Below are 25,519 nucleotides of genomic sequence, written 5' to 3'. Positions count from 1 at the left end.
ACGTCTTGTTTGAGGGCGGAAATTTCCTGCTTATATGTGCGTTCGATACGATTCACGCAGTGTTCGAAATCCGTTTTTGTGGGGAGAGATCTAATGTATGCGTCTAGGGATCTCATATGGGACTGCAGGTCCCAGCCATCTTCAGAACAAAGGGATGCTGAGGAACGGCTGCAGGACCCCTGTGAGTCTCGTGGTCTCAGAGTTGGAGAGGGGCTGTGGGATCTTTGTGCGGCCCGTGATCTCGATGGTGTATCGGGCCAGTGGGCCCCTTGTGCTCCCCGTGGGCTCCGGTGGGTGGTAGGTAGTGTGGGACCCCCGTGCGGCCTGTGGTCCCCGTGGTGGAGAGCGGCTGAGGGTCCCCTGTATGTCACGTGGGCCCCGTGGTGGGGAGGGATTGCAAGACCCCATGTTGTCCTGTATGGATAGTGCGTGGGTGTCTCTGTGGTGCCCCCGTGAGCCTCCTTGTTGTGTAATGGCTTGGGGGCTGCAGGATCCCTGCGTATTCCTTGATCCCAGGGTGGGGTGGGGGCCGTGGGGCTCCTGGGTCCTTGGTGCAGGGGTGGGTGGTGCTGTAGGGTCCCCAGGGATGGAGGGGGATTCAGAACCCTGTGGGCTTACCTGCCCCTCGGCCGCTGGCTCCGGTGTCCTCGTGTAGCCACGTGCAGCGGTGGATGCAGCCGTCGGCGCCATCATGGATGCCGGGGCGCTTATCACTCCATCCGCCGATCGGACTAGATACCGGCTCAGAGAGCCGCCGGTTTGGTCTCCGATCATTCCCCGGGGAGTCTGTTGGGTATTCCTCCCCATGGAGTGTGCCGTGGGTGCTCTGTGAGGGTGAGAGCTGCCTGTTGCAGGGACTTGGGCCTGGGAGTTGTGCAGATGTGCTGCCTAGCTGTCCATACGCCTGGCCACGCCCCCAGGGGGTGTTTTTCAAAACAATTTCTGGACACATGGATGGATGGGGGACTTTGCTATAAAATATTAAAAATGAAAAAAAAAAATACTCTATTTCATTTATTGCCCACTGATATTCCTAAGAAATCGGTTAAACTGATTCTTTATATCCTGTTGGCGGAGAGAATTCCGATAGCCAAACGTTGGAAACAGTCAACAATTTCACTGGCATTAGTTAAGCAGAAACTTAATTGGATTAAGATTAATGATAAACGTACTAGTATACCTAACAACAATACTTCTAAATTTGAGAGCACTTGGGATCCATGGATTCAGTATATTTCTGCTATATAACGGACTCTTGACTGGCCCTCTCTCTTATTTTTTTTCTGGGTTTTATTCTTTATTTTCTTCTTCAGTTCTTTCCTCATTTTTTGTTCTCTATATTTTTGTCTATTATTTTAATGATATTATTCATACCACCTTGTTTATGGAGCAATTTTCTCATAATCGATCAAACTTTGTTTATGCTACTAGTGTATTCCTCATTACGCTTTATTGGTCGATTCTGATGTTATGTTGCTACACATTGTACTTGAATTTACTGTTTTATTGTTTATGTTTTGCAACTCGTCATTTTGGTGGGTTGCATCTCCTTTCTGTATAATGTTTTTAAAAATTCTTAATAAATATATTGAAATATAAAAATGAAAAAATAGCATTTTTTGTTTGTGGTGCTCAGAAGCAGTGCTGTTCCACTTTAAAGTGGTTCTAAAGTCTAAACTGTTTTTTTTAACCTCAATTCATTCCCTGCATTAGGATAAAAAAACTCTCTACTAATTGCCCCCATATCGCCGCCCCCCAACTCTTAACTAAGTCCTGTCAGTGATCTAGTCACTGTCCCCAGCTGTAGGTCTTCTCTCTTCACTGTGTGTCTATGAGCGCACACAGCCTGCATGGGTGTCCCCTCAGTACACAGCTTGCTAAGGAGGCACTCTTCTGATATTTATTTGTAAAAAATTTTGAAAACCATTTATCATTTTCCATCCACTTCACAATTATGTGCTACTTTGTGTTGGTCTATCACATGAAATCCCAACAAATTACATTTACATTTTTGGTTGTAACATGACAAATTGTGGAAAATGTCAAGGGGTATGAATACTTTTTCAAGGCACTGTAACTTTTGATTGACAGCACTCAGCAGCAAAGAGATTTTTTGATGATCTATTTCCTTTAGAGCTCATTCACATAGGTGCAGAGGCTCATAATGGTGTGCAAGAGCCACTTGTTTATGTATCCAGGGCAGCATGGAGCAGCTGGCAGACAGTATATGTTAGTCAATGGAAAGGCAGCAGCTTTATGGACTAACCTGGACATTCACTGAGTTAGACAGGCATGCAGGAAAGGTTGCATGGCCCTGCGGATGTGCAGGTGAATCCATACAGCCAGCTGCATCTGACTAACGTAGACTGCCTGCATACAAGTCCATTCTGCCCCGAACACATAAACAAATGGATCTTGCACTCAGTACAGGCCTCTGTGCCCATGTGAAGGAGTACTTCTTGGTACTGCTCAGTGATGAATAATCTGCCACAAATACAGATCACCTCTCCAGATACTGCCATACATAGAATTACCTCTGCTGACCTTTTACATGTGCTGACGCAATGCAGTTTCATTCATTCTCTGCAGAAATACTTTCTGTGGGGGCTCAGCTCAAAGGTAGCCCCCTTCATGAACTCCAATTCAACCAGTAAAGTACATTTGATGGCATTTTGCCCACTTTTATTCAAGGGTAAAGTTCTTTAACCACCTCATTACTGCACTACAGCACAGGTTTCTTTTTTGGGAGGGGGTCCATAGATATCCTTCCAGAACGCGCCTCTAGCGCACCCTCTGGGGCGCACATCAGGCGCGCTCTGTGACCGCTGTGTCATTTGGACACAGCTGATCACAGATCAAGGTAAGAGGACAATCACAGCGGCCCTTTACCATGTGATCAGCTGTGTCCAATCACAGCTGATCCCATGTAAACAAACTTGCCGGTTATAGGTTTTTCCTTTCTTCATGCGCTGTCACTGTGTGAGGAAAGAAGAGTCGATAACCAGCAATCCCGACAGGACACATTTGCACTGATCATCAGGGCACTGATGATCAGTGCCCTGATTATCAGTGCAATCCCATCAGTACCAATCAATGCCCATCAGTGCAGCTTATCAGTACCCATCAGTGCTGCCTATCAGTGCCCATCATTGCCACCTATCAATGCCCATCAGTGCTGCCTAACAGTGCTCATCAGTGCTGCTTATCAGTGCCTCCTCAGCAGTGCCCATCAGTGCTGCCTCATCATTGCAGCCTCATCAGTGGTCATCAGTGTACATCAGTGCAACCTCATTAGAGCCCATTATTCCAGCTTCACCAGTGTCCATTAGTGTAGCCTCATCAGTACACATCAGTGAGGGAGAAAAATTACTTATTTGCAAAATTGTATAACAGAAACTAAGAAAAAAAAAATATTTTTAAAAATGTTGTGTTTTTTCATGTTTTAGCAAAAATATAAAACCAAGTGGTGATTAAATATCCAAAAGAAAGCTTTATCTGTCTAAAAAAATGATAACAAAATTTCATATTGGTACAGTTTACATGACCACGCAATTATCATTCAAAGTGAGAAAGCGCTGAAAGCTAAAAATTGGCCTGGGCAGGTAGGGGGTGAAAGTGCCCGGTATTGAAGTGGTTAATAGAAAGGTGCATACAACATGAATGCTTCAGCCTCTTAACTATTAAGATCCACTCTGACCTTCAGTCTAGCTCCACACAAACTGCAACTTTTCTCATAGGCTATGGCCTGGTAATGTCATCTGTCTTTAACAACAGACAGGCCAGTATCGGGTCACACACTCCCAGTGTGTCAGTGAACCTGTTGCTCCCTGGCAGCACAATGGTCTTCTCAGGACGGTGGAGACCTGAACTCTGGTCAGCTCCCATACCATATGGTAACCATTCTCAATCAGGGAAAACTAGGACTGCTCCAGAGGCTGCTAGGGGTTCCTTAGATGTGGATGATTGAGCTTCCATAGCTGATGGTGCCTGCATAGTTCCGTGTCCAATGCTACTTGCCAGAGCCAGCGTCATGACACCAAAGATCTTTTTAGCTGTCTGTAACAATGACATTCTGGCCACCATTGTAAGATGTGGATTCTTTCCCTTGACCACCAATGTAGGGGCATTATTCTCACTGACAGCCCCCCCATGAATACATTATACAGGATTTTCCTGAGACCTGAAAAATATTATAAGTGCTCCCCAGGGGTAAAAGGATGAGAAAGGCAGCCATAAGGCATCTGCATACCTGCACAATCAGAAGGTGTTGGCCATCATCAATACGTGGACCCAGGCAGGGTTCGAGGCTTCATCCCTCCTAATACTCTGCAAAGCCTCTAAGCTTCATGACCCACCCAGGTTTTTCTAACTAATATAGAAAACCTTAAAGCCAGCTTTCTCTGCTCATAACAAGCATCCTGGAGCCTATCAACCTGCATGGGTGAGAACCCTGGATAGCATCTAACCCCTATGACACCATGACATGGTTTTATCTTGTCATGACAGACACACTGGCTAGCTGGTTGGAGCTCCAACAGACTTTACTATATTTAATATGTAATGCACATATCCCTAAAACCAGGTATCCCTGTGCTTGTAGGGTTCATACGCACACTGTTGCAGAGGTGCCCTGTAGCAAAGTTCTCAGTAGTCAGGTACAGTTTTCATTCTGTTGCAGTGCTGTGAGAGGAATTTATGAATCGAAATATGACCTGGTAGTTATCACTGCCTTGCCATGAGACAAAATAGTTAACTGTTCCCTATATCTCTAGGTGAGGCCATCATCTGAAAAAATACATCTGAATATTTGAATATGAATGATCGGAAGCCTTGGTGAATGGCCAACCATACATACAGAGGAATGCGAGTTAATCATTTTCATCTGTGAAGATAGCTTCAAGCAGCTGTGACCCAATGTTTGCTTACCACTGTAGGTGTAGATAAGTTTGGACTCCATGAATCGCACTTTAAGGTTGTGGAGAACAGCTGGCTCATGCAAATAACTGAGAGCGGTGAGGTCATTTTCTCCAACAAGAATGTCCGGATTTCTGAGAGGCGGTAGACTCTTCTCAATTACGTATTTCAGGTCCTACAATAAAATCAGGAATAAATCTTATCCACATTTATGAATTCTGAATGTTCTACTACTTCTCAGAGACATCTCTTCACAAAAAATGTTACAAATGTAAATGTAAAACTGTATGTAAACTCCACAATTTTCAGCATTGGCATCATGTCTCTTACGGTATACAGCTTTCTTATAGTATTATTAAGCCTTCCACCTGTTTGACTTTTTTTTTCTCCTGTCATTTGCATTTAAAATTTCCATAGCTTTCGAACCCTAAGAGCGCACAACCGCCCGGCATTGCAGCCCAACGTGACGACACTCACTACACAGGCAGCCCTATGAATGGGTTATTCCCCAACCTGATTGTCAGCTAAATTTAGAGAGACAAAAACAAATGACTAGGCAGTAATGGCCTCAACCAGCACCGGGTAAACTAGAGTGAAGAAGAGGCAGGCAATCCCACAGCTACTCGTGGCTAATGTCCAGAATAAAAAACAGTAATGTTCATAGCTACAGTCCTGTGACAAAGCACTATATCATGAGAAATGCGTTGTCATGGTAACCAGGACTTGTTGATATTGGTCTCCTTCCTACTGAGTATTTCTGATGATTTTTCCTTGTGTTCCACTGAGGTCACTTGCGGTGTGCTGTGACTTCCGGTGTGCGATCTCTGGCAACCGAGGAGGTCCATCCTGCTCCTCTCATCCCTCCTGTGGGGTCTCTCTCAGACCGCTGGCCTTGGTCACCTGTATACAATCAATTGTGGCTCCTTCACCATCCACCCATTGAGCTCACCATCCAGGCTCTCCATTGCCATGCCTACAACACAGTAAGCGGCTCCCATCATTCCTGCAGTCTATGGTTTGCACTGATCCTTGTATGACATCCATTCATGGACACATCCTTATGGTGATTCTTGCTGTTATTGCTCCATTAAACTGTTTTACATTGTCTGCTGGCTATAAACATTACTGTTTTATATTCTGGACATTAGCCATGAGCGCTCTGATCTTTTATGCTATCCTGTATTTAGAGAGGCTAGCTAAAACTTTATGCTGGCCAAGCATGCATTGTGAATCAGGTGGTCATTTCAACAAGAGGAGGGGCAGACAAATAGAGCTTTCTTTTAGTGGCATATAATCACCACTGAGTTTTTTATTTTTGCTAAATAAAACAATATAGACCTCTGCCAATATTGACATTGATTGTTATCCCATCCCTCAGTTTGATTACATAATAATCAGTCAACCTACTATATACTGGTATCTTGAATGTTCAGCATGAATCTTAAGGAAAATGGATGGACCCACAAATGTGCAATGATAATAAAATACACATTAAAAATGCAATGTAATAGATTAAGCTGAACAATTGTTAGATGAACCCAACTCCTTCCACAGCTTACAGACCAGCCTGTATCCTCCTTGATTCCCTGCAACCAGAATGTTGCCAAGGCCCTGGAGTCCACTGTCTCTCCACCATAGTCCAGCATACAAATGACCGTACCTTCAACTCTAGCCAAGGTTTTTTGCAATGACAGCACTCTGCTGCTCACTCCCACCCAAAGCCATGACCCCAACATGGTCTAATCATTGGGATCAATGTTAGTCATCCAGCATTTAGAGCCGGTTCACACATATACCAATTGGATGGGTTTTGAGTTTGCATGACATGAAAAAACATTGCTTTCTATTGTGCCTGTTCATGTACAGTATGTCCGGTGCAGCTGGAGTGTGGATTCAGTGCAAATACTGATTAGAAATGAACATACTAGAAAATCAATGCCTCCAGTAAGTGGCTATGCCTTTTTCTTGTTTGAAATGATGCCTTTACAACACACAACACAGCAAAATTGAGGAAAGAAAGTCATGTTGGATTTGGCAGCATGACACTATTGATGGAGACGGATCTGTCATTTCCTGTCGCTGATGAATGATTGAAAAAAGTAAATAAATGCCTTCCATTATGAAGGAAAGGTGATACCAATATAACTGAGACATCAATTGTTCCCTTATAAAAATATGGGAAAGGCAATGGTGAATCTGCTATCTCTTGTATTATAATTGGTCATACCATGGCCACTGTTTAGAAGCAACAAATCCAACGTCTATTGAAATATATTCACATATACCTAAAAATTCTACTAACAATGCCCCTCCCTAATTTTTCTTACAGAGCCATCTTCCAAGCGTAGATGAAGCACGGTGTCCCCGATCTTCAAGTCTTTCGTGATTTCAGCAGATTTCCAAACTTCCTCTGCATCAGGGATCCAAACCCGATTATACTGCAAAAAAAGGAAAAAAACTCAGATTTTTGAGCTGTACAATGCGACAAGACTACATTCAGGCAATATTTCCACACCATGTGCCTCCAACAAACATACAACTGCCGTCATTTTATCTCTTCTGGAAGCACATAGCTGTAAGTGGCTGTAAACATCATACATGAAATCTGAAGAAAGAATATCCCTATAGAGTGTGTAATTAAGAGCACTAAGTGTCATTTCTGTCTGCTGCCTCATTCCTCTGCTATCAGCATAGGTCACTTCTGACAAGTTTTCCTGACACTAACAGAAAAATGGTGATAGGGAGGGACCTCGAACAGATTGACAGCCTCAGCTCTGTTCCTGTGAGCTGTGTGGAGTGTCTCTTCCCTCCAATTATCTCTCACAACTCTCCTCTGAGATCTCTGCACCCCCTTTGTTCTGGACTTTGAATCGATGTAGAGAAGAGAACACTACAGATAAACAGGTACAACTTATATAGGAGAATGTGTTTAATCTCTGTATCACCTAAGGTCAGTCACTTCATTGGGTATATGGAAGGGTTTACAACCACTTTATTTAAGTATATATGTACATTGTAAAACTGTACTTAATTAATTAGTTCAATTATGTACAGTAAATACTGTATATATACACAATATAATAATATATAAAGAAAAGAAACAGTGCTACTACCCATTATTCCACCAGTAAAGTTCATGGGTGCACAATCTTCAGTCACTCATCTGAAAGCTGTATATCTATGTAGTTAATCCGCACATCCGTCGTTGCTTATAAAATCTTGAAAGTTATTCCGAAAACCACAGTGTAAAATGCACAGAAAAACAATTTAGTTGACAGGTTTCAGCCTACACGACTTTGATCATAACTATAGTAACTATCACAATATCTCTATGATTAAAGCCATGTAGGAGGAGGGGTATTTAAACTAGGATTGAGGGGGGAGGGAAAATTATACTATATTGGGGCAGACAGGGGTTAGTACTTATTGGTAGGTGGAATGGGGAAAGATGGGGGGAGGGCTATGGCAGATAAAAAGGTTCCCATGTTACAAACAACCATTGGAATTGGTACCATTTGTAAGAAAATGAAAAATATGCAAAATATGTGTGAACAAGGTGTCAATGGATTAAATGAATTTGTTCACCAATGCCAGAAGTCTGCCAAGCAAAATAGGTGAGTTGGAAGCCTTGGTGCATGAAGAGAACTATGATTTAATTGGTATTGCTGAATCTTGGCTTCATTCCTCACATGACGGGGCTATTAATATTCCTGGCATGTTCTCTTTTGGAGAGACAGGGTAAAAAGGAAAGGTGGTGGTGTCTGTCTCTATGTGAGAAGTGATCTCAGAGCGAGTGTGAAAAAGGACCTAGTTGATGGAGAGTGTGATGAGGCTGAAGTATTATGAGTGGAACTGCACATGGGGGTGCATATTACAAAGGTAATCATTGGAGTTTGTTATATGCCTCCCAGTGTTAATGAGGAGGTGGAGACTCAGCTCCTTGCACAGATCGAAAGGGCTGCAAGGGCTTTGACTACCCAGAAACTGACTGGAGTAATGGTACTGCAGGAACAGTTAAAGGGCAAAAATGTATAAACCTACTACAGCACAATTTTATGGTACAGTTCATAGAGGCCCCAATTAGGAATGATGCTCTGCTGGACCTGGTAATCTCAAACCCTGCAGAATTTATTACAAATGTCCATATAAAAGAACATCTGGGTAGCAGTAATCATAACATGATTTCATTTATTGTTAACTGTAAACAACAAGCACATACGGGAAAAATAAAAATGCTCAACTTAAAGAGAGCCAATTTTCCAAAGCTGAGAGCTGCTCTCCAAGACTTAGACTGGGAGCGAATATTGGCATCGATAAACACAACACAGAAATGGGAGTTCTTCAAAAAGACTGTATGTGAACACACTGCAAAATATATTCCCATGGGTAACAAGTTTAAAAGGCTAAAAATCAAACCTATGTGGCTTACGGCCAAAGTTAAAAAAGCTATAAATATCAAGAAAATTTTTTTTATTAAATATAAAAATGAAGGAACGATATCATCATTTAAACATTACAAAGAATGTAACAGAATATGTAAAAAGGAAATCAAGGCCAGAAAAATTGAAACGAACGACAGATTTCAAAGGATAGCAGAATGAACCCCCAAAAATTCTTTAAATATATTAATAGTAAAAAGGTTCGGTCTGAGCATGTAGGCCCTTTACAAAATAATCTAGAGTGGGTGACTGGGGACAAAGAGAAGGCAAATTTATGAAATACCTTCTTCAGCTCTGTGTATACTAAGGAGCATGGGGTGGGCTCTTGTCCAACGTTCCAACCTTTTTTTTTCTCCCCTGAAAGTCAATCGTCTCCCTTTTCACAGTCCATTTTGGCAATATATATATATATATATATACTGTATGTGTGTATATATATATATATATATATATATATATATAGTTTTTCCTAAATACCTTTTATTGATAATTTCTGTCTCCACTTCCGGTCCCGGTCGCCTAGGCGATTACATCATCAGGAATTCCCTAGGGCTTCTGAGATATTGGCATCATCTATCCCAGCAGTCCTAGGGAATGCCTAATACCAAAATCTTGCATTATTATGAGACCGGAAGTGACGCGATCGCTGGGATTTCTTCACACTGCGCAGGCATGTTAAAGTGCCGCACCTTCTTTACACTGCGCAGGCATGAGAACAGGAAGTGCATGCTGGGTAGCCAGCTGCAAAATTTCCCAGAAGAATGTCTGTTCGGTCTTGAGGTGCCCACACTTAAGATGACAGCATTCACAATATGAGGGTGCAGTAAGTAATTTTATTTTTTATAAGGAAAGAAAAGGAATACAAGTACAGGTGATCTCATCTTGCATTGCAAAAACCGCCACTCTCACATGAGTGCCTTTTAAAAAAAAAAATAATTAAAACGGCCGGAACTCCGCTTTAAAGAATTGAGCTCTGTCATTTCAAAGCCATTGTTTCTAATTGTAGGGACTCTTTAATGACTGGCATAGTACCACTGGATTGGTGGAAGGCCAATGTGGTGCCTATATTTAAAAAGCGGTCAAAATCTTTGTAATTATAGACCTGTTAGTTTAACTTCTATAGTTGGGAAGATACTGGAGAGTTTAATAAAAGACCACATAGATGAGTTCTTGCTGGAAAAAAATATTTTAAGCAACAGACAGCATGGATTCATGAAAGACAGAAGTTGTCAAACAAATCTGATTTCTTTTTGAGGGGGTTAGCAAAACCTTGGACAGAGGGGTGGCGGTGGTCGTGGTATACTTGGATTTTTTAAAAGCGTTTGACACAGTTCCCCACACACGGCTAATGTGTAAGGTAAAGTCTATGGGCTTGGAAAAATCAGTATGTAAATGAATAGAAAACTGGCTAAAAGATCGTATTCAGAGAGTAGGGGTTAATGATTCATACTCTGAATGGTCTAGGGTTGTCAGTGGTGTATTCCAAGGTTCAGTGTTGGGACCCTTACTTTTTAATATATTTATAAACGATATAGGGTATGGGATTAAAAATGCCATCTCAGTCTTTGCAGATGGCACTAAGCTTTGCAGTGGAGTGCCCCATACCTGGTAGAGGCCAGCAATATACAGGTACATTGCTGTGCCTGTATGGGCTGCCCATCCGCAGTATGTTTCTTGCGTGTGGTCCACTAGTGGTTAGACTTACCTGAGTAACAGATCTCTCCGCTATCTCTTCCCTCACAGGGAAGATTGATAGTCAAGAAAATTCTGTGACGCAGACAGTGCAGCTCAGGAGCGAGCACACACGAAAGCCCCCATAAAAAGTGACTTCCTATAGTGGGCACTTGCTGAAAAGTAGCGCCGGTGGGGGATCCCAGAAGAAGAGGATCGGGGCTGCTCTCTGCAAAACCATTGTACAGAGCATGTAAGTATGACATTATTATCATTTTAATTTCAAAATGTAAGCTTTATAATCGCTTTAATTATAGCTTTATCATTATACTTTAATTGCACAATATACAATAACATAGCAGAAAACCATAAAGTACATATGAACATTTACTAAACACTATTGATACAAACATCAGTAAAAAAATCTTGTAACAAGTACTGCAGCCATCTACTAGCTTAGCAAGGTTTTGAAAATCATGATGAAGGGTATGAAAATAATGATCATGAGGAAGGATATGAATATGCATTTAGGAAGCAGGTTAGTCACTTGTTGGCTGTCCTCTGAGATCCCGACGCCTCCATTGGTAAATGGTACATTTCGTGTGAATATTACTTCTTGAAAAAGCCCAGCCTAACAAGTCAACACTAAGCTGTTTACTCAATCAGGGGCATTATGTTACACCCTCCTCTAAGACACCCTCCCTTAGGTAACAGAAAATATGCTGAGCACATTAACTGCTATTTAGTTGTGTTGAGGATGTAAAATCACGCTCACTGCCACAAGCAGATGACATCATTAGTATCAATATACCTGGCTGGGAAAAGAATAATTCCAAATGCTTTATGCGGGTTTAAGGCCAAGTTCACATCTATGCAGTTTGCGGATGGTGCGTTTTCCCATTGCATTTCTGAAAACGTCACTTTTACATTTTTTTTTAATGCCGTTTTGCTTTTTCTTTTTTTTTTAATTTTGACTAATAGTAAAGTATGACAGTTCTGTTCATGTAGTGTGACTTTGATGCGACTTTACACTCTCTGGCACTCAAGTAGAATCAAAATTGTACTACATAAATAGAACTGTTATACTTTCCTATTAGCAAAAATACCCCGCAAAGAACGCTTGGTCGGAGCCGCACCAATTTCAAAAGTAGTACATGTACTACTTTTGTTGCGATTTGCATAGACATCTGTGTCAGATGTCTTGCAAATAGCAAGGAAATCGGTATCTCACCCGATTTTGAAATCATGCGCCTTCACTGTAGGTCGCACAATTTCAAAATCGGATTTGATGTGAATGGAGCCATAGTGCCTAAGTGTAAAGCAAAAACAGCTGAAAACAAATGGGTTTGTACCTTTTATTTCACTGTGGCTTGCAACTTCATTAAACAGAAGTCAATGAAAGTTGCAATAAAATAAAAAAGTAGTGTACGAACTATTTCTGAAATCACGCTACTTCAAATTGCACTAATTAAGACCCTGCAATAGAAATACAATAGATGCGACTTCCGGTGTGAACCAGGGCTTAAGGCACTACATATTGACCATTTCTTTAAAATTGTAAGTTTTTTATTTAGATAACAAAGTAGTAAAATGCTACACACTTGTAAAAAGCAACACAAAACCAAAGAAAAAGTACTGATTCACACCTAAGGGCTCATGTACACGGGGAGTTTGAAAAACTCTTCTGAACGATGGAAACTGACTGCTGGAAAACGAAGGTTATAAAACGTCAGTTTAGCCACGTTTTCATACCGTGTTTAGCCACGTTTATGCGTTTAGAAGCGTTTTTAAAAGATAACCACAGAAAACTCTCCCAAATGCCCAGAATGCACTGAAAAATAGTATATTCACTAAAAAAGGCTACTAAAATACAGCATGATTTCTTTTATCAAGCCATGCAGTATTTTAGTAGTAGCGCTAAATAAATATACAGTGAGGTCCATAAATATTGGGACATCGACACAATTCTAACATTTTTGGTTCTATACACCACCACAATGGATTTGAAATGAAACAAACAAGATGTGCTTTAACTGCAGACTGTCAGCTTTAATTTGAGGGTATTTACATCCAAATTAGGTGAACGGTGTAGGAATTACAACAGTTTGCATATGTGCCTCCCACTTGTTAAGGGACCAGAAGTAATGGGACAATTGGCTTCTCAGCTGTTCCATGGCCAGGTGTGTGTTATTCCCTCATTATCCCAATTACAATGAGCAGATAAAAGGTCCAGAGTTCATTTCAAGTGTGCTATTTGCATTTGGAATCTGTTGCTGTCAACTCTCAAGATGAGATCCAAAGAGCTGTCACTATCAGTGAAGCAAGCCATCATTAGGCTGAAAAAACGAAACAAACCCATCAGAGAGATAGCAAAAACATTAAGCGTGGCCAAAACAACTGTTTGGAACATTCTTAAAAAGAAGGAACGCACCGGTGAGCTCTGCAACACCAAAAGACCCGGAAGATCACGGAAAACAACTGTGGTGGATGACCGAAGAATTCTTTCCCTGGTGAAGAAAACACCCTTCACAACAGTTGGCCAGATCAAGAACACTCTCCAGGAGGTAGGTGTATGTGTGGCAAAGTCAACAATCCAGAGAAGACTTCACCAGAGTGAATACAGAGGGTTCACCACAAGATGGAAAGCATTGGTGAGCCTCAAAAACAGGAAGGCCAGATTAGAGTTTGCCAAACGACATCTAAAAAAGCCTTCACAGTTCTGGAACAACATCCTATGGACAGATGAGACCGAGATCAACTTGTACCAGAGTGATGGGAAGAGAAGAGTATGGAGAAGGAAAGGAACTGCTCATGATCCTAAGCATACCACCTCATCAGTGAAGCATGGTGGTGGTAGTGTCATGGCGTGGGCATGTATGGCTGCCAATGGAACTGGTTCTCTTGTATTTATTGATGATGTGACTGCTGACAAAAGCAGCAGGATGAATTCTGAAGTGTTTTGGGCAATATTATCTGATCATATTCAGCCAAGTGCTTCAGAACTCATTGGACGCAGCTTCACAGTGCAGATGGACAATGACCCAAAGCATACTGCAAAAGCAACCAAAGAGTTTTTTAAGGGAAAGAAGTGGAATGTTATGCAATGGCCAAGTCAATCACCTATTGAGCCATACGCGGTGACGTCACGCTGCCACCGAGACCACGAGGAGGTCCGCGGCCATCTTTATTGCTGTACATGGTCAGTGACAGTTCTTATGCTGTTTATATTGATTTGCTTCACCTATAATAAACGTTTTTGGCTGAAAAGTACTACACTATGGGCATTCTTCTTTTTGGCTCTTTATGAGCCAATACCACCATAGAGCCCATACCTGGAGGACGATAGCTGTGAGGCAGAGTACCAGGGAGGAAGGAGATCTCTTGGACCTGACCAGGCTGACTACCTCTTAAAGGGGGACCTCCGGCTATATCTCAAATACCATGCATATTATGATCTTTCTTCTGGTGAGTGTGCATTTTTAACATCCTTTTGACACATCACCTGATTGATCGTCTGGAAAAGCACGGATCACCCACTAGAGAATATCTCGGATCACATCAGTCACGTTTTATCTATTTTGGACTTTTATATACCCTCTACTTAGAGAAATCTTTGTGTGATATATTTATCAATTTATTTATGTCACATGCACTGCACTTTAACATATGTGTGTTACTTTATCTATGTTATTTTTTCACTTTATTTGGTCATTTCTACCAGCTATCATAAGTTTACATATATATTTATTTAGCGCTGCACCTTTTCTGTTGGATTTTATTGTATGAGGTTTTTTGGTTGCCTTTGGTGTATCAGCTGCTAGTTAGTCTTGGCGCTCGCTTTCTTTCTATTTATTATTATTTTAGTAGTGAAAGCGTGCATCATGTTTCATCTGTTAGCGGGGTTCCCACTGACAGCTGAATGTAAGAATTGCCGGCAATTATAAAATAATAAAAAAAAACGGAGTGGTGTCCCCCTTCCCATCCACACCAAGCCCTTTGGGTCTGGTATGGATATTGAGGGGAAGCCCCACGCCAAAATTTAAAAAAAATGGCGTGGGGTTCCCCCCCAAAATTCATACCAGACCCTTATTTGAGCATGCAGCCTGGCAGGTCAGGAAATGGGGGGGGACGAGCGAGCGCGAGCACCCCCCGAACCATACCAGGCCACATGCCCTCAACATGGGGGGGGTTCTCCCCTCCAAAGCACATTGTTCCCATGTTGATGGAGACAAGGGCCTTTTCCCCACAACCCTAGGCTGTGGTTGTGGGGGTATGCGGGCGGGAGGCTTATTAGAACTTGGAAGCCCGCAGACCCCCACAACCACAGCCTAGGGTTGTGGGGAAGAGGCCCTTGTCAAAGCACCCCCCCCATGTTGAGGGCATGTGGCCTGGTATGATTCGGGGGGGCGCTCGCTCGTCCTCCCCCTTTCCTGACCTGCCGGGCTGCTTGCTCGGATAAGGGACTTGGTATGGATGGGAGGGAGGACCCCACGCCGTTTTTTTTTCAGTGTTTTTTTAATTGCCGGCAATTCTTACATTCAGCTGTCAGTGGGAACCCCGCTGACAGCTGAAACATGATGCATGCTTTTCACTACTAAAATTCAGCATGACTTGATAAAATAACTCATGCGGTATTTTAGTAGCCTTTTTTAGTAGATTCAAATGTTTGGGTTTTTTCAAATGCTATGTGGTATGCTACCACATACTCGGATGTGGTAGGATACCAATTAGTGAATTGTGCCCTGGATATGCGTTTACATGCGTTTACAAGTGTTTGGCGTTTGAAACGCCGGTAAAATCTACTCCTGGACACAATTTTGCTGCGTTCAAAAAAAGACTGTAAATTCAACTGGCTGTAAATGACAGTAAACAACGATGTGTACATGGACACATTGGAAAACATTAGGGAGAGTTCAGGGGCTGCTGAAAAAAAATGCAGAACAGCTCCTGAATGTGAGTTTATCAGCTGCAGTGTACATAAGCCCTGAGCATTTGAAGTGCATTTCTAGAATTGCTTTAAAGCTTGACATGAGGATTAAAGATAATATGTCTTTAATTAAAGAATTAAAATACATTAACTCAAAATGCCTTATGAACACACAAAGCTGTTACCATAATTAAGTGCAATTACAAACATTAACTGATCATTTGAAGGAAATAAATATATAAATATTAATGCTCAATACCCTCAGGAGGTGAAAAAAGGAAACACTTCAACGGAAAACACAATGTGAGAGCCAAGAAACTGTGTATGTCACTGGAAGTTCCAGAAGAAGAAAACATTGGTGTTTTTTTACTAAAGCTGGAGAGTGCAAAATCAGGTTCACATCTGCACAGAAACCAATCAGCTTCCAGGTATTAGTGCCAAAGCTTAACTGAACAAGCTTAGGTTAGAAGAGGATTGGTTTCTGTGCAGATGTTAGCCTGATTTTGCACTCTCCAGCTTTAGTAAGTAACCCCATTGTGCTTACAGTTACATGAAACAGGGTGCTCAAAAACATCAGGAGAAACTAAAAGAAAAATATAGAAAAGTGGCACCAGAAAAGACCAAGTCGTCCATTTAGTCTTCCCATTTCTTATTTATATATATATATACAGTGGGGATCGAAAGTTTGGGCACCCCAGCTAAAAATTTGTATTAATGTGCATAAAGAAGCCAAGGAAAGATGGAAAAATCTCCAAAAGGCATCAAATTACAGATTAGACATTCTTAAAATATGTCAACAAAAGTTAATTTTATTTCCATCATTTACAGTTTCAAAATAACAGAAAACAAAAATATGGCGTCTGCAAAAGTTTGGGCACCCTGCAGAGTTAATATCTTGTACTGCCCCCTTTGGCAAGTATCACAGCTTGTAAACGCTTTTTGTAGAAAGCCAAGAGTCTTTCAATTCTTGTTTGAGGTATCTTTGCCCATTCTTCCTTACAAAAGTCTTCCAGTTCTTTGAGATTTCTGGGCTGTCTGTCACGCACTGCTCTTTTAAGGTCTATCCATAGATTTTCAATTATGTTGAGGTCAGGAGATTGTGAAGGCCATGGCAAAACCTTCAGTTTACGCCTCTTGATGTAATCCCCTGTGGATTTCGAGGTGTGTTTAGGATCATTATTAATTTGTAGAAGCCATCCTCTCTTTAACTTCAGCTTTTTCACAGATGGCATCAAGTTACCATCCAAAATTTGCTGAAATTTTATTGAATCCATTTTTCCTTCTACTCGTGAGATGTTCCCTGTGCTACTGGCTGCAACACAACCCCAAAGCATGATTGATCCAACCCCATGCTTAACAGTTGGACAGAGGTTCTTTTCATTAAATCCTGTGCCCCTTCTTCTCCAAACGTACCTTTGCTCATTCTGGCCAAAAAGTTCAATTTTAACCTCATCGGTCCACAGAACTTGTTTCCAAAATGCATCAGGCTTGTCTATATGTTCATTTGCAAAGTTCAAACGATGATTTTTGTGGTGAGGACGTAGAAGAGGGTTTCTTCTGATGACTCTTCCATGAAGACCATATTTGTACAAGTATCTCTTTATAGTGGAATAGTGTACCACAACTCCAGTGTCTGCCAGATCTTTCTGGAGGGATCGTGCAGTCAAACGTGGGTTTTGAATTGTTTTTCTCACAATCCTGCGAGCTGTTCTGTCTGATATTTTTCTTGGTCTTCCAGATCTTGCTTTAACTTCCACTGTTCCTGATGACTGCCATTTCTTAATTACATTCCGAACAGAGGATATTGACATCTGAAAACGCTTTGCTATCTTCTTATAGCCTTCTCCAGCTTTGTGAGCGTCAACTATTTTCAGTTTCAGTTTTCTAGACAACTGCTTAGAAGAACCCATGGTGCTGATTGTTGGGGCAAGGTCAGATGAGTCTGAGCATTTAAAACCTTTGAGATTGACATCACCTGGTCTTCCCAGATGATGATTGAGAACAATCCATGACACTGGCAGGTCTCAGCTTTGCAAAGGGGGCAGTGCATGCTATAAATTCTGCAGGGTGCCCAAACTTTTGCAGACGTCATTTTTTTGTTTTCTGTTATTTTGAAAGTGTAAATGATGGAAATAAAATCTAACTTTTGTTGACATATTATAAGAATGTCTAATCTGTAATTTGATGCCTTTTGGAGATTTTTCCATCTTTCCTTGGCTTCTTTATGCACATTAATACAAATGTTTATCTGGGGTGCCCAAACGTTCGATCCCCACTGTATATATATATTATATATATATTTCCAATTGGGTGTAGAACACCTTTTGGTGTGTGCAGCTTACACAGTTGGAGTTCAAAAGGGATCCATTGATCCTGCTTGGCAGGGCATTTGATATATAGTTTCATCTACTATTCCAAGCATCAACTACCTGAATAAGTTAAGTTTTGATCTTTCCTCCAGTTAGTTTGAGGCCATGTCCTGGTTTCCTTGATTTTGGTTTCATATTGAAAATACTGCCCTCTTGAACCTCATTCACCCCCTTGATGTGTTTAAAGATTTCAATCATGTCTTCCCTTTCCTTCTTTCCTCCAGACTGTACATATAAGTTCCTGAAGTCTCTCTTGATAAGTTTTAGGGCTCCATGTACACTGCAGCTGATAAACTGATGTTCAGGAGCTGTTGAGCGTTTCTTTCAGCAGCCCCTGCACTCTCCCTAGTGTTTTCCTATGTGTCCATGTACACATAGTCATTTACAGTCGTTTACAGGCAGTTGAGTTTACGGTCGTTTTTTTTAAGGCACCAAACTTGCGTTCAGGAGTAGATTTTACCGGCGTTTCAAACGCCAAATGCCTGTAAATATTTGTAAGCGCGGTTAACCGCGTTTATAAGCATTTGCATTTAGACGCATTTTTTAACTGTTCCATGTCCAAATGCTGTCCAGAGCCTTTTTTCATCATCAAAAATGCATGCAAAGCGTTTTCCATGTATTCAAATGGACCTAGTACACCAGTGCAGTCAGTTCCAGGTTTCGCGTGAAGGAAAAAATAGTAGAACGTGCCGCATTATGCTCATGATGGGATCCATAGTGAATACAACCAGAAAAGACAGGTAATCTCAACACATACTGCTCTCTCTGCTTCTGCTCTCTCTATTTCTCTCAACATGTCTGAAATAGTTAATTTTTCACTATTTTTCAGTGCATTCTGGGCATTTGGGAAGGTCTCTTGAGGTTATCTTTTAAAAACGCTTCTAAACGTTTTTCTAAACAGCCACTGGATGGTCCGCTTCGGCGCCCCTGCGCCCCTACCGCTGCCATCCGGGCCCCTGAGCCTGCTGCCGAGGTCCCCACCAACACCCACAGTCACTCCGTCCCTCCAGCGGAGCTCCGGCGGTTCGAAGCGGCCTGAGGCCTACCACGGCACCCGAAGCCGCGGTGTTTCCTGCCAGCCGTGGCTGGAATCACGGCGGGAATTGCGGCCGCGGCGGGACGCCTCCGCTCCTCCGGGAAGCTACCACAACCACCACCACCAACGGTCCTGCTAACCTAGGACTCCAGGACACCAGGTACTTCACCAGGGTGCCCACTACCCACCAGGGAGCCCAACCACCATCACACCGCCAGTCTCCAGGGACTCACTCAGGGATCCCACCATCCACCGGAAACCCCAAACCACCAGGGACCCTAATCCACTATCCCTCCAGGGATCGCTACTACCCCACCAGGGATAGCACGGCCACCATCCCACCAGGGATCCCCTGCCCACCACCCCACCTGGGACTACCAGCCAGCCACCCCACCAGGGACCGCTCGCCCAGCACCCTGCTTTCCGGCACGCTATTCCCTCTGGCGATGCCCTGGCGACTAGTGGCCCACCACGACCCTTGAAGCCGCGGTCTCTCCTACCAGCCGCAACAGATCACGGTTGAGCACAAACCACGCAGGGCCGACGATCGCTACCGCAACGCCCCGCTCGACCCTGACGACGATCCTTCAACACCTCCTGACACTGCGCCCTTCAACACATTCAGCGCCTCACGACGCCGAGCCCGCAGCACCCGACGCCTGGCCTCAACAACCCCAGTCACCGAGCCGCCAGCATCACCAGTCGCCGTGCCTACCAACACCCCCAGCCATTGCACCCTACGACCCCTCCGCTAGCCGAACCACCGTAACCACTGAAGACATGCCACAGCACCCATGGTCGCCAGCTTACTGCACCCACAGACTGCTGCCAACCAGCTGCCGCCCTCCACCCTCACTCTACCCCTACAGAAGGACTCAAATGACTCTCCCACGGTAATACAGATTCCCCACCCCACCCTGCCCTGACCTGTATCCCTTCACCTCCCCTGACCCAACCGTCACTCCACCCACCCCAACATGCCTCCTGCACTCCTTCTCCTCGTTTTCCTCTCCACCATCCCAAAAATCACCTCCCTCTACCCGCCTACCCCCCCAAAACAGCTCTACATTGCCCCTTCACTTCTCCCCTCTCCCCACTACGGCACTCACCACCTCCTCCTGCTACTCCACTCCCCCGTCGACCCACGTGCCACCACTATCAGACCCACACACTCCTGCACTTCCCATCCCCATGCCACCTTCCTCACCCTTCTCCTATCCGCTGGGGACATCTCCCTGAACCCTGGCCCCTCGCCACCTCACCCCTCCTCTAGGGACCCCCCTGCTCCCGCCAGCTGCCATAACCCCCTCAACCTCATACCTGTGCCCCTTCTCCCCGCATCCATCCCCCCTCACTCGGTTGCACTCCTGAACGCCCGCTCGGTCTGCAACAAACTTACTGCCATCCATGACCTCTTTATCTCCCACTCCCTTAACCTCCTAGCCATCACCGAAACCTGGGTACAGGCCACTGACTCCACCTCCCCTGCGGCACTCTCCTATGGAGGTCTCGTCTGGTCCCATTCACCAAAACTGAGCGGTCACAAAGGTGGTGGGGTCGGCCTGCTCCTATCACCGCTGAGCACCTTCCAGGTCCTCCCTAACCCTCCCTCCCTAACCTTCTCCTCCTTCAAGGCTCACTGTATCTTCACCCCCACCCCCCTAAGGATCGCAGTGATCTACAGGCCTCCCGGATCCATACCCCGCTTCCTGGATGACTTCGCTGCCTGGCTTCCCTTCTTCCTCTCCTCTGAGCTACCAACCATCATCCTCGGGGACTTCAATATCCCCATCAACGACAACAGCCCGGCTACTTCCACCAGCTCTGCACTCCTTCAGCCCCGCTACCACTGAGGAAGTCACCAGGGTCTTCTCAGAAGCCCGCCTCACTACCTGCCCCCTGGACCCTATCCCCTCTCGAATCCTCCAGTCACCCCCCTCTTCCCTCATCTGCTCCCTCACCCACATCTTCAATCTCTCCCTCTCTACTGGCGTATTCCCCTCCCCCCTAAAGCATGCGCACATCACCCCCATACTCAAAGAGCCCTCCCTGGACCCCTCTGACCCAAACAACCTCAGACCCATCTCCCTGCTGCCACTCACTTCCAAACTCCTGGAGCGCTTAGTCTACGACCGCCTAAGCGCCCACCTAACTGACAACAACCTCCTTGATCCACTACAGTCCGGCTTCCGTCCCCTACACTCCACCGAAACCGCCCTCCTCAAAATCACCAACGACCTACTAACCGCCAAAGCCAAAGGCGACTACTCTGTCCTCCTCCTCCTGGACCTCTCCGCGGCCTTCGACACAGTTGACCACCCCCTCCTCCTTAATAAACTACTCTCCCTTGGCATCAGAGACACCGCTCTCTCCTGGTTCTCCTCTTACCTATCCCGACGCTCCTTCGGCGTTTCCTACAATGGTGCCACCTCCCCTTCCCTCCCCCTCTCTGTTGGGGTCCCCCAGGGCTCTGTCCTTGGACCCCTTCTCTTCTCCATCTACACCTCCTCCCTTGGCAAACTCATTCACTCCCACGGCTTCAACTACCACCTCTACGCTGATGACACTCAAATTTACCTCTCCACCCCCCACCTCACCCCCACATTCTCCGCCCGCATCACTCACCTCCTAAATGACATCTCTGACTGGATGTCGCTCCATTTCCTCAAGCTTAACCTCTCCAAAACCGAGCTTCTCGTCTTCCCTCCTGCCCGCGCCCCCCCCCCCATCCTATCCATCACTACTAACATCACCACCATCAATCCCGCCCCGCAAGCCAAAGTCCTTGGAGTCATTCTGGACTCTAACCTCTCCTTCCAACCTCATGTCAAATCACTTACAAACACATGCAGGCTCCACCTCCGGAACATCGCCAAAATACGCACCTTCCTTACCCCAGACACCACTAAACTACTCGTACACTCCCTGATTATCTCATGCCTTGACTACTGCAACTCCCTCCTCACAGGCCTACCCCAGTGCAGGCTCTCCCCGCTTCAGACCATCCTGAACTCAGCGGCCAGACTCATCCACCTCACCACCCGCTCCACCTCTGCCACCCCCCTCTGCCTATCCCTCCACTGGCTCCCTATCGCCCAACGCATCAAATTCAAACTACTCACTCTGACCTACAAAGCCCTTCACAACACTGCCCCTAACTACCTCACCAACCTGATTCCCAAGTACCACCCTACCCGTACCCTTCGCTCTTCACAGGACCTCCTTCTATCTTGCTCCCTAGTCTCCTCCTCACACGCACGTCTGCAAGACTTCTCCAGGTCCTCCCCCATCCTCTGGAACTCACTACCCCAATCCATCAGACTGTCACCTTCCCTCCTCACCTTCAGGCGCTCCCTAAAAACCCACCTCTTCAGGGAAGCCTACCCCACCCTCACCTAACAGCCGCTCTCCTCCCCCACAGCCACTTCCTCCTGTACCACTACCCCCTCCCTCCTAGATTGTAAGCTGGAAAGAGTAGGGCCCTATAACCCCTCGTGTGCTGTTTGTAGGTGCTGTAATGTTTCATGTATTGTCCACCCCTCTATTGTACAGCGCTGAGCAAACCCTTTGGCGCTATATAAACTAGATGTAATAATAATAATAAACGTAAACACTCATAAACGCGCATAAACGCGGTATGCAAAGGCGGCTAAACTGATGTTTTTTAACCTACGTTTTCCAGCAGTCAGTTTCCATCGTTCAGAAGAGTTTTCCAAACACCCCATGTACATGAGCCCTTATTCCTCAAACCTTTCATCATTTTTGTTGCCTGTCTCTGGACTCATTGCAGAACAAAAGTAAAACAGCTATGATAACATTTAGAGCCACACAGAACAGAATTTCCTCAAAAATTCATCATTTGCATACAGTATCATAACTTTGCACTTAGCTAACAATAAAATGTGCTTATTCAGCAAAATGTAACGTGTTAAATTTGAATGTCTGCATTTATGTCAATGAAATGTAGAGCAGTAACATAGTAAAAGAATGGTCCTAAGGTGGACAGAAACTAAACCGGGAGCCATGGCATGGCCACCTTGCTGAAGCCCCCAAAAGGTGTATCCAGCCCTAATAAGCCAACATCTTATTCCAGTCTGACCCTTTACCATGTCTGAACAAAGATGGTGCACCTGTAGCTGTTACAATTTCACATTTCTTAGGGGTGTACCTATAAATACAATTTCAGAGCTGTTCATCCTATAGCATTGCAAAAACATCCATTGGTGCGAATGGTTGCAAAATGGAATGTTATTAGGCTATTTTGCTTACAGTTCAAATGTTCTTCATTCATACACAATACAATGAATCAGGAAATTACAACATTATGGCCAATAGATGGAGCTGATGATCATAGGAAATAATGATCATCAACTCCATCTAGCAGCCATTATGCCAGTATATATTAGTATTTTCCTGATTCACTCTGTTCTGTAAGAATGAAGAACATTCAAGTGGTTGTAAAGGTAGAACATTTTTTACCTTAATACATTCCCTGCACTATGGTAAAAAAAAAAAATCCCAATACGTGTAAATTAATTGGTCTACGTGAAAGTTATAGCATCTACAAATGGCGGTATATATACTGAAATTTTTTTTCTTTTACTAGTAATGGCAGCGATCAGCGACTTATAGCGGGACCGCGGTGGGCATTCTGACACTGGGGCGAACTGACTTGGTGTCACTGACATGCCCAGTGACACCAATACAGTGATCAGTGCTAATAAAAAGCACTGACACTACTAAAGGCCTACTACTACTGGGCAGGAAGGGGTTAACATCTGGGGCGATCAAAGGATTAATTGTATGCTGTTTCACTATGAGGCTTTGTGTGAGTTTCACTATGCAGAGCCATACAAAGTTGTGTGCAGGAGCTGACAGGGGAGAGATCTGTATTGTTTCCATACAGGTCTCTCCCCCCTCGGATATGCTTGGCGATCATCGGGTGGTGGCGAGTAATCACCGTCCGGGACCCGGTGATTGACAGCCGAGACTGCAAATGGTGGCACGGGTATGTATACGTGATTTTGCACACCCGTGCCACCCAGTAGCAGTATTTCTGCTATAGGGCGGCTCAGATCTGGTTAATCCAGTGTTCCTGTCTGGGAAGCAAGCCAGCACGCGTGCCCCCCATAGCTAGCAGCTTGCTATGGTGGCACATGCAGAAAAGGGGAGCCAAGGGCACCAGCGAGGGACCCCAGAAGGGGAGGTTTGGGCAGCTCTGTGCAATATCATTGCAAAGAACAGCTAAGTATATCATGTTTATTATAGAAAAAAAGCAAAGGTTTCCATCCTCTCTCAGCTAGAAGAGAAATTGATTTTGCCTTTCTTCGCACAGAGCGAATGTAAATACGGTTTCACTGCACGAATAGCTGTGAAATACACCCCCTAATATCTATGCACTTAATATAAAAAATAAAACACCAGGAGAAACCTCATGAACCCCACTTCATTCAGCGGAAGGCCTTCATGCTAAACTTGTACACAGCTGAGGATGTTCTAACACACTACCCTGTTAAAGTCCCATCAGGGTAAAATCCAAATAAAGGTGCCCTGCAATAGAAGAACTCTTCTGCTCATCTTTCCGGTGGTCTGTATCTCCAACGCTCTACTTCCAGATATGTCCCCCCATGCTGGTTTTCCTTCTCTGGAACCCTACCTTATTGCTGTGTCTTGTAGTGATCTTGGGGGGGGTGATGTTGAAGACAAAACCACAGTGCATGATGATGGACACAGACATCCGACACTCCAGAAAGTGTCAAATACTAAAAAATCTTAAAGTTATATTAAACTCTGATTTAAAAGGATTCAAGTATTTAGGCTGGCCATACACTATACAATTTTCTGTCCAATTTCCTTTAGATTTACCTTCAACTGTATAGTACAAGGGCCTGCCTAATTAGATACAACTGAAAGTGTTGTTTGGGTTTGACCTCCTATTATGTGGTTTTAGGTAAATCTAAAGCAAAAATCTCAAGTAAATTGTATAATGTATGGCCAGCCTTACTCTTACCTTAAAAAGTACCCTATATTGCTTTCAGCCCCTTCAAATCTCCTGATTCCTTTTTTATGCTGCTGTAATCCAACTCCCTGTTAGAGGGTAGCTACATTTGTTCTCCATGGTCTCACTGCATGCAGGAACATAGCCCTTCCTCTCTTGCTCACT

General features: G+C 44.1%; 1 protein-coding gene across 1 annotated transcript in view; it reads right to left on the bottom strand.

Annotated features, from left to right (window-relative positions):
• LOC149455885 (unconventional myosin-Vc-like) overlaps positions 1–25,519 on the bottom strand; it is a 194,037-nt gene that overhangs the window by 130,684 nt on the left and 37,834 nt on the right. The window contains exons 2-3 of the mRNA XM_089685756.1: positions 7,242–7,352; positions 4,927–5,089 (exon numbers count right to left, since the gene is read on the bottom strand). Coding sequence (XP_089541882.1) covers positions 4,927–5,089; positions 7,242–7,352 — 274 coding nt within the window. The remainder of the gene's footprint in view (positions 1–4,926; positions 5,090–7,241; positions 7,353–25,519) is intronic.

Source organism: Staurois parvus, unplaced genomic scaffold (genome assembly GCF_062004578.1).
Source record: "Staurois parvus isolate SC_StPar_1 unplaced genomic scaffold, SC_StPar_1.0 ptg000385l, whole genome shotgun sequence".
NCBI lineage: Eukaryota > Metazoa > Chordata > Amphibia > Anura > Ranidae > Staurois > Staurois parvus.
The sequence above is the reverse complement of the archived record's forward strand: the minus strand, read 5'-3'. Positions and strand labels throughout refer to the sequence as shown.